At 34.5% G+C, this 11,339-nt stretch overlaps 1 protein-coding gene across 2 annotated transcripts in view; it reads right to left on the bottom strand.

Moving 5' to 3' along the window:
* The window catches only part of LOC124423731 (roundabout homolog 2-like), a 206,789-nt gene extending 201,334 nt beyond the window's left edge, over positions 1-5,455 (bottom strand). For both annotated transcript variants that reach the window (XM_046961819.1, XM_046961820.1), the window contains exon 1: positions 3,925-5,455. In XM_046961819.1, coding sequence (XP_046817775.1) covers positions 3,925-3,988 — 64 coding nt within the window. In that variant the 5' untranslated portion in view covers positions 3,989-5,455. The remainder of the gene's footprint in view (positions 1-3,924) is intronic.
* Between the last annotated feature and the right edge of the window lie 5,884 nt (positions 5,456-11,339).

Here is an 11,339-nt window from a genome sequence, read left to right as displayed (position 1 = left end):
CTTTCCTTTTTTTTTCTTTTTTTTTTCTTTTTAATAAAGTTTTAAAAAAAAAGTCACACACACACACACACGTACGATTATAAAACGATATTATAACTTTCACACTGATATATGATATCTTAACATCGTAATATGGTATATTATTTTGTTATATACATACAAGAGGGAAAAAAAAAAGAAAAAGAAAGGAAAAAAGCAAAAAAAAAAATTGAATTACTAAAGGACCAAAGTTAACAATAAGCATAAATTGTTATCCTACTATTTCGCATCGTACGTTCCCACGTAAACATGATAGGCCAGTTATGGTACTTGATAAATAAATGATAGAGTAATATACCAAGGTAGAAAATAAAAAGGAAAACAAGAGAAAATCCGTAATAGTACCGTAGCTTAATATTCGATCATTACGTATCGCACTTTACCCTGTAACGATGTCATAACCCTATAACCTATAACCTATATAGTTATATATCTCGTTCGTACGATTAATATCCGAGAATGTTATATCCAAACGTGATCATCCGTAGCGATTCAACTTGTACGACTCTCGAAACAATATCACCACCCTCAGAGGTCCTCGTAAATTCGTCGATAGCCATAGACGAAAATGCATACGTGTATGTGTATATATATATATATATATATATATATATATATATATATGTACATGAGTTAGTGAATTTTAGCGTAGTTAAAGTATGAAAAATTCTGACCTTTAGAGATAGAAAGGAAAAAAAAAAAATAAGATGATAAAGGAAAAGAAATAAAATGAAAATAAAAAAAAAAATACGTACTTGTATCCGTTCTCATCTAATTTCTCATATTTTTTTTTTTTTTCCTTTCTTTTTTTCTTTTATTTTTCAAGGAAACGAAAGATGTTAGATTACCTTATCGGGAAACTATCGTTATTATTGTACACGCATGTTACTCACAGTTATATTATTACGAAGGGAAAAAGGTGAGGAAAGAGAAACGTTGACGAGCAAGCAAAAAGAAGAAGAAGAAGAAGAAGAAGAAGAAGAAGAACAAGAACAAGAAGGCTAAGATGGAGGATCGTTTCTACAAATGGCTATATAAAAGAGTCCAGAGAGAGAAAGAGAGAGAAAGAGAGAGAATGCATCGAGGCCGTGTCCAAGTCCCAATGCTATCTTTAGACGACGCTCGGGACAACGCAGGGCATAGATGTCGATCAATTATTTCTCTACCTTCCTCGCTTTTCTGCGACATATCGTTCTATCTCTCTCTCTCTCTCTCTCTCTCTCTTTACAAGTAGAAAAGAAAAAGACAGACGGACGAACAGACAAAAGTTCGACGATTCCATTCGTAAATTATTCATCGACTCCGATCGTTTTTGTACCTTCCTCGCAAGGATATTTTTACTTCGTGGCACCGATAAACCCTTGCATCGGCCATCGAGAAAAGATACTCGTCGCATGGGACACGTTTCTATGATAGCGTTTATACGACTATCGACTACGTGGAAATAAACTTAAGAACACAGTTATAACGATTCGAATCGACCATCGACGACGATCGTAGAAAATTATTGAAATCGCGGAATACCAGAGTCTATCCGCTTATTCCTTCTTTATCTATTTTTCTTTTTTGGTTTTTGTCTTCTTTTTTCTTTTTTCTTTTTTTTTTTTTTTGTCCTTTTTCTATTACCATTTATTTATACTCCGTAGCTCTTTTCTTTTTTTTTCTTTTCTTTTTATCTTTATTTCTTTCTATCTTTAATTCGTTATATGAATGTATGTAACGACGAGTGATTTACATTTTCTGGATGTTTAAATGATATCCCTAAAGATTCAATTTTAATGTTAACGTTAACGTTAATTATTTAAATATTTTTTTGTTTTGTTTTTCCTTTCATAGGACAGTAAGAAAATTATACGAAATTTTTCAAAAATTCATTCAATCCTCGTTTTCGAATATTTATGTGTGCGAAGATCTTTTTCATATTTTTATATAAAGTTTTCGAACAAATCCATATTGCTAAATTTTCGGAAATTTTCTTCGAACGATTCAAAGACGATCAAAAAAGAAAAAAGAATCTAAATTGTTAAATTGTCCATTAAAGAAAAAAAAGAAAAAAGAAATACAAGAAAGAAACAATGTCTTATTTGATTAAGTCAATTTTAATTTGTATCTCAATCGAAACTTACTTTCTAATAATTTATATAATGCACGACGGCAATATTCTCGAAGATAATTGATTCAATCGTCCGCCATTTTGTGTCAACGACATCTTTACTATTAAGGCATTGCCTCGATTGTAAATTAGATATTTTCTTCGTGTTTCTCGAGAAAAAAAAAAAAAAAAGAGAAAGAAAAAGAAAAAAAAAAGAAAAGAAAAAAGAAAAGAATTTCGAGATTATCATTTTCTTATCACCTTAGGATATTAAACCGTAAAGAATATGTAAATGTATTTTAAAATTACTTCGATACGTGTAAATTCCAATTTTTATCTATGTAAATACTTACACACGTGCGCGTTACATACATATACATACATACACGTATAGACAGATAGAAACATATGTAAGTACGTTGAAGAAATCTAGAGTGAGAAATCGCGAGAATTCTAGCAAGCGGGACTTTCACGTCCCGTCACTCTATAAAGGGTTAACTCGGTTACGATCCCTCGAGATAGAAAGAGAGAGAGAGAGAGAGAGAGAGAGGGAGAGAGAGGGAGAGAGAGAGAGAGAGAGAATATTTCTACGCGGAAATCTCAAGATGTTCTATCCGAGGAAAGAGAAGGCGGCACCGCAACCACCATTCGATCGAGAATTCTGTTCCGTTGGATCGAGCAATCATCAACGGGATAAAATTACATTCGGTACGAACTGAAATCTTTTTACGCGTAAAGTTTACAACAAGTAAACTCTGTAAATGTACCGTATACTATGAACAATAACGTAGCACGAAATGAAATATATTGAATTACTCTGGCACCAATGGCGAACGATTCGATCGGGGAAAAAGCTTTTCGACCTAACCTATGTCTCGGAAATGAGAAACTTCTTTAGAAACGTACCAGAAGCACGTAATTAGCCGACTCATAAATCGATAAGCACTACTTCGCCTTACGTGTCGGCGTTTATCTCAGTTTTAATCGTACCGCGCGATTCTACTTCGATATATGTACGTACATACATATACATACATATCTGTGTATATATGTAACATTTTAACGTCTAACCATAAGTACATTAGTTATAAACGTCGTCGAGTTATACGTACGTTTATGCACATATTAAATTAAGATGCCGATCGATTTAAAGAGCACAAACAGTGATTGCCGATTGGCCGACGTAAGATTTAACAATCTAAACGATAAATTTCAATCAAACATGGCGGATTTCAATTTCTTCGTTAATTCATCCAAACATTTTTGATCTTATCAATGGTCTCTATATAATATCCACGTTAACTCATTTATCCATTCCAATATGCATATTGATTTATATATATATATATATATGTATATAAAAGGTAATGCACTCTCGATACTTAAATACGACGAAAATTAATTAAATTACGAGACTCGTAGAAGCAATCTCGTCGTTTTAACTATTATCTCATATCGACAATTAACTTTGATGATATTCATAGAAGTCGATGGAAAGTACCGACCGCGTTCAAGTATCAAAACGATTTTACCTCTTAAATTCCCAATTTTATATCGCACTTTATCTCGAGGAAAATTACGATAATAGTGTAGAATGTAAATTTACGTGGTCGTATTCGTACAAATACGAATTACGCGATATTAATCGCTGATTGTCGTTGTTTCCTGCTTAAACGTATTTTACATTTTTTTTTTTTTTTTTTTTTTTTTAAGAAGAAGTAACACAAAAGTGAAATAAATTTAAAGAAAAAGAAAATCAATCGATTTCGTTCGAACAAATAATAATTACTTACCTCTCGCCGTTAAAGCGAATATCGTGAGGATGAGAAACGACGTCGTCGTCCCGACGCACGGCATCTTCGATGGTATCCAATAGGGTCTTCTTTATTGGCGACGACGACGTTCACGACGTTTTCAAAAAATAATTCCCAGGCGTAAGCTCGACGATTAAATATCATACGCACATGATCGTCGAGAGAGTAACGAGGTGTAGAAAAAAGAAAGAAAGAAAGAAAAAAAGAAAAAAAAAAAGAAAAGACGAAAAAAGCAAAAAGAAACTAATAATAGTAATAATAATAATAATAATAATAATAATAATAATAATAGTAATAATAATGTCAATGATAATGATAAACAACAATCTCACAGGTCGCACCACAAAATTCTATAACGACGGCTGGGGGATGGGCGGGCGGGGGAGGAGAAAAAAAAAAGCACAAGGTACACGAGCTCGAAGCCGACAAGAAAAAGTAAAAGAAAGAAAGAAAGAAGGAAAAGGAAGATGAAGAAGAAGAAACAGAAAAAAAAAAAAAAAAGAAAAAAAAAAAGAATTAAAAGGAAGAAACTTTCGCGAACACTCTTTTATCTCTTTCTCCCTTTTTTTTTTTTTTAATCTCCTTGCCTCTAACCCCAAAGTAATACGAAGAAAGAACGAAAAGGTCAAGGAACTAGCGATGGACGTCGAGCAAGCCTTTTCGTCCTTCGTCTTCTCTATCTTCTTTCCTTCCTTTTTCCTTTCCTTTCTTCTTTATCTTCTTTTAACAACACGTAGGAGAACTTATTACACTCCTACAACGCAAAACGATCGACCGTTTCGATCGATCGATCAACGGGATTTCCATCGTTATCTATCGAGTCCGAAAATATTTTTGGACGGTTCATAATCCGATCGATTTGTTTCGCCGGTATTCGCGACGGTACGTCGCACTTGGCATCCTCGGAACTAATCTTTCGTTACGACGATAAAGTCACCTTTTGATATCCTCTATATCGATCCACGATTTTTATCAAGGATATATACCGAGGATTTGTTGTTGTTATTGTCGTCGTCGTCGATCAATTCTTTTTTTTTTTTTTCCTCTTGCACGTTCGCGTCTTTCTTATTCGTCGAACTATAACAACATAACACTCTAACGTAGAATTGCTTTTTATTTATTCCTCTCTCTCGTTATACGGCATTCGTAATAATTCACGTAATAGTCCTTTCCTTATCATATCGAGAAAGAGAGAGAGAGAGAGAGAGAAATGTTCACCAACTCGAAAAATAACTTTATTATAGTCTTCTCTCGATTTATTAATATTAAACGACAAGACGTAAGGCGTTCACTTTCCATAAGAAAAGTTCGCCATAAGTCGCTTTATATACATTATCGATCGTTTACAAGGACACGTTTTAAATCGTGTCGTTGTGATCGGGGATAAATATAAAAAAAAAAAAAAATTAAACTGCCAAAAAAGGGGTAATAATAGGATGGAAACGTTAAACACGGAACAAACAAAACGACCGATCCTCGCGACGCGACGGTCGATTCGCGACTGTCGATGCGACGATTCCCAAACGGTGCCACGCGCGACTTCGGCCGAGCTCGACTATTCTCGGATAAGTTCGGCCGCGAGCCCTTCGCTACGCTTGCGCCTACGCCCGGCGTCACGTTTCTCTCTCTCTATCTAACTATATCTCGTATTTGTCTCACTCTCTCCCATTACCTTGGCCCGGTCTATGCTCTGCGCCTACCTATCCCCACCATACATCTATACCTTTTATCTTTTCTCTCTCTCTCTCTCTCTCCCTTTCAGAGACACACACACACACACACACATATATACACATATACATATACATACACGTATACAGACGTACATATACGTATATATTCTTTTCTCTTTCTCTTGAGAGTCATCGCACTCTCTCGTGCACCAAGAGAGTAACACCAATCCACTTTTACTGTCTCTCCTATACTAATCACACACATATACATGCACTTACACACATATGCAAACGATGCTTATATCACGGTGGTGGCTCCCCCGTCGTACCGACGGTCAGCCATCTCACGCGTTACACCCCCACCACCATTACTGGCACCACACAACCACCATCATCATCATCGGCAACAGCAAACGAAGACTCTCTTTGGATTCGTACCGCCATTCGCTCGATTCGTCCACGCGGTCACGACGACTGATGAACGTTCTTCCTTGCGTCCGAAAATGTGGAATATAGAAGCGTTATCCGTGGCATCCACAAACCGCGGATATTACGTTCTTCCTAGTTGGTTAGCTACGAACTCTACAACGAAATACCTTCAGGCGATAGCAAAATGTTTCGTGTCGCCGTTCCGCCTTCTATTTGCTCGTCGTCACACGTGCGCGCACACACGTACACGCACAAATAGAGACGTATAATAGACTACTTTGTTTCTTTACGTTTTACCGGTTCCTCCTTCTCTATCTATCTTTGTCTCTTAATCCAATTTCACATTCCCTTTTCATATACGTATGCACGGTCGATTTCTCTTTCTCTCTTAATAAAATATTATTCCCTTCGAACGGATAACCATTGCGACTATTTTTTTTTTTTTTTTTTTTATTATATTTACTTTTTTTCTTTTATTAATATTATTATCGTTATCATCATTATTACCGTATCGTCTATACTTTATTATTTATATTTGTACTCGTATATTTTATACATTTTTCGTTTAGTACTTTCCACGATGATTCTCAGATTTTTCCTATTCATTTCAAGCGGATCTATTAAATATCATATAAATATTAATTTCTATTTTGAATACCAGGTTAATTTTATTACTATCGTCGTATGCTAACGTATTGAACTCTACGTCGTTCCTCTTACGTCAAATTGTTCTATCAAATGTCGAAATAATAAAATGAAAAATATAACATATAATATAAATATAAGTATTATGGGATATTGAATTAAATATAAAAAATCATTCAGTATTAAAATAATTTGAAATATTCGAAAGGATAAGTAAGGATGTAGGCCAATAATAAACGATAAATATCAATGAAGTCATTACCTAAGTCAAATCCATGGATTTTCTCGATGATGATGATGATAAAATTTTCACGATTAAGGATAAGATATAAATTGTCGTTATTGTTATTGTTTATGACCCGGTTCTCAATATTTATGCATACGGGACGATATATAAACACATCCGTCCACACATATACATACACATATACATACATATATATATATATATATATACGTATGCAGTAAATGTCTGTCCATTTGCGATACAGTCTTTCCATTGAAATTCGTGAGTTGACCCCTGTCACACGCTTCAAATACTGGTTTTAAAATGCGCTTGCAGAAACGCGATACTCGTTCGTTCTCTCAATATCTCTACACGCGGCCACTGTATCAATTTTTCTCTCATACCCTCATGTTTTCTATCTCTTTCTTTACTAACTCATTCTTTTTTTCCTTTTTTCTTCCTTTTTTTTTGCATTCGCGTAAATAAATACCTTTCCTTTTTGACTGAACCCCCGAAACTTTTTTTTTCTTCTCTCTCTCTCTCTCTCTCTCTCTCTCTCTCTCTTCCTCCTCGCTATCCACTCAGCCACATGCGTCGGATTTTTTTAATCTCCGACTTTAGTTATATGCTTTTTTCATTTGTTAAGACATCTAAATAACACTTTTACATGGGTCATAGCAGAATTCAGGTTACCTATTCAGATGTACGTGTCTATATATCTATATTTATATATCTATATAGTTTGATTTATATAGAAATGTCTAATTGCATGATCGCCGAAAGATATCTCTTAATTAATCCGTACAAGTCACGATCCAGTCGTTATAATCGTTAAACCGATTTTGTACTATCCGAAAAATCAAGTAGGGCAACCAGGTTCTAGTCGAACATCGTCCTAATTTAACCGGATAGCAAATACCATCTCGAGTAATAGACGTGCCACTGCCTCTTGTAGAATTTGTCGTTCAATAATTTCGCTAGACATTAATTGAAATCGTAGATACGTAACGATATCGATCGGGAATCAGATAATCCTGTTAAACGATGAAAATTCCTTGAACAGAAGTTAATGAAGAGAGGAATGCACATCCAGATACAAGAGAGAGAGAGAGAGAGAGAGAGAGAGAGAGAGAAGAGATCCGAGAGACCCTAGTAACGTGCTTATTTCCGTAAATTACAATTCGAGATCGACGAATCCTCTCGATCTGTTCTTGCTTTCTAACTTAAACGGTACGAAGAAGCGAGAGATTATTATTGGTTTCTCCGTAAACGACGAGCTAACATTACGCGAATCGTGATTCATAGCTATGTATCTACCTACATACTGCTATGTATATATGTAAGTATCTACGCGTGCTATCGGTTATATAGATACGCTTTCTACGATCGTAATTTACTCTTTCGAGGAGTCTGAAACAATCTTGGATTTTCCTTAATGTTTTCTCGGCTTTTCGTGCGATCGAGATAAGCTCCTACTTTTAACTCTCTACGTTATACAGGATGAATTCGTTTCAACGTAAACAATTTTATATTTATATATATATATATATATATATATATATATATATATATCCTTACGAAATGATTTTTCATTGTTCGTTATGTAAACAAGAGAAAAATAAAAAAATATTCCAAACGAAAGATTTGAAAAATAATCTATACAACGTGCAATATCATATAAAATGTTCATATCAAATCTATATCATATCAAGTTCATGTAAAATGTAACATTTTAACATTCGACAGAATTTATACGTATATATGTATATACACACACACATACATACATACATATATCTCGATAACGATATACAAAACGATCGGTCGTATTTCGATTAATTCTAAAGGAATTTAAAACGATAGAGTATATATATCTTTTATTAAAAAAAAAAAAAAAAAAAAAAAAAAAAGAAGGAAGAAATTAACATGTAACTAATTCTCGAATAATTCCAATTTTCACAATATAAAAGAACACCCCGTAGATTTTCTAGCTGGGGAATATCCTGCGTATTAATGCGCATGCGTTTACGAGTCTCGATAATCTTCGAAGCATCCTTCTAGACTATCTCGCGAAGCGCGACGTATGCTAAGAACGTGAACCGTGGCCCCTAAGGTTAAGGCTCGCGGCTAAAGATCGTTGGCGCGAGCCTAACAGAGGATTCACGATGGTTGTACACGATGTTAAGCTACTAGAGAACTTCCACAATGATTTCTACTACTAATACACTCAAACAGACAAAGACACACATAAACACACAATATATATTTATATGTATACAATACATAAACATGCTATGAACGATGATTTCCGTGTCGCTTTAATTCGATTCACGGAACAATTCGAAATAATGGATAGAGCATTATAATTTAATCGAAACAAGTACCGTTCTCTCAACGATTCTCTCTCTTTCTCTCTCTCTCTCTCTCTCTGTCTGTCTGTCTGTCTGTCTGTCTGTCTGTCTATCTATCTGTCTCTATCTCTTTCTCTTTCTCCCGTGTGAAAAGCAAGCACATAATAAATTTGATTGAAATGTCATCGGCGTTATATCGCATTCGCGAAATTTTAAAACCGCACATTGATCCGTTCGACGAAAATACGCAAGGTTCAATGCATTTATCTCTACATGATGCATATATATGATGCATATATATATATATATATATATATATATATATGCATCATGTACGTATAGAACAGATGTAAGTACATATACCAGTTTATAAATACATATGTACGCACACGATAACGGTAAAAATCACAAGGCATTAATTTAATTATGAAATATCGATCACTCCATTCGACAGAAAGAAAAAAGAAGAAATCATGATCATTTTTTCTCCCCTTCCTTGTAGTTTCGTATCTCGACGTTAATTCCCGGATCGTTTCAAACGGTGATACTTTTAAACCCCCCAATGCACGCACATATACGTATGCACACAAAGTTTTATATATATATATATATATATATATATATATATATATATATATATATATATTCAAGCACGATTTCAGAGAAACGAACGAATTGGCTTGTTTCGCCAGTTATCCCTTTAATTTTATTCGGCCGTTCGAATAAACGGCAAGTTTGTCACCCTCTCTCGCTTTCTTCACTTCACTAGCATATACGTACGTACATATACACCTACATATTATATATATATTATATATATATATATATAACGTATATATATATATATAGTCGTAGAGTACAATGTAGTAGAATTTTCAACGAGATTAACTTCCGAAGGTGCGAGGCCAATTTCGCGTACACCGCGATAACCACGTCGCGAGAGAGCCCAGTACGAGGGAGAAAGATGGAATATGAAAGAGAGGGTGCACTCACTCTCCCACCCCCTCCTCTCTCTCTCTCTCTCACATACATATACCTACATATATTCACGCATTCGTTCTATATATGCTTACATACCTATATCCGAACAAGAAAGAGAGAGAGAGAGAGAGAGAGAGAGAGAGAGAGAGAAAGAGAGAGAGAGAGAGAGAGAGAGATGTTCCAAGAGGAAGGCGTTACTCCAGAGCTCGTCGTAAAGTGCAATATTCAGAGGCATACTAAACGTAGTCCGCCTTCCATCTAGTACGGCGTAGTGCGTCGTCTAATCTTCCCTAATGCCGCCACACACGCATTCCATTTATCGCAACCGAGAAAGAGAGAGTTGTTATATTTCGTGGACACGTTCATGCTAATTTCGCTAGAGAGTGAGAAAAGGAAATATAGAAAAAAAGAAGACATTTTCTATTTCCATAAAAGGATTCATCCAAAGGTGGACTATTAATGAGAACTGTAAAAGCGTGTCTTTGACTTTAAACGTGATACGAACCTTAGAAGATGAAGCTTTTAAAACGAGCCTCAGGTAAAGTTAAAGAGAGAGAGAGAGAGAGAGAGAGAGAGAATGTGTCGAGTATTATTTTATTTATGAGAATATTTCTCTCTCTCTCTCTCTCTCTCTCTCTCTCTCTCTCTCGCTGTTACGTATGTATTTAGCTCGGCAATAAATACATAATATAATACATAAGTATTATATACACATGTAAGTCGTATGTCTCCTAGACAGAGATTTATGTCTAACCTAAAGTTATATATAGAAAAATGATTGCCGTCAAAATTCTATTAAAATATTTTCTCATTTTTAAATACATTTGAAAATATTTCTTATTTTTGACACAATTAGATTATATAGGAAATAATAAATTATCGTTTAAGATTTTGCTTATATATATATATTCGTTCGAAAAAAAAAAAAAAAGAAGAAAAACGAATCTCATTTCAATCGTGTAAATTAAATTAATTTTATAATATAATTAATTAGGATTCATCGATTTTTTTTCCCTCGAAATAAGAGTTAGCAGGTACGAGGTATAGGATATACAATCTTCGTATTTCACTCAGACTTTATTGTCCTCA

Source organism: Vespa crabro, chromosome 4 (assembly GCF_910589235.1).
Source record: "Vespa crabro chromosome 4, iyVesCrab1.2, whole genome shotgun sequence".
Lineage (NCBI taxonomy): Eukaryota > Metazoa > Arthropoda > Insecta > Hymenoptera > Vespidae > Vespa > Vespa crabro.
The sequence above is the reverse complement of the archived record's forward strand: the minus strand, read 5'-3'. Positions and strand labels throughout refer to the sequence as shown.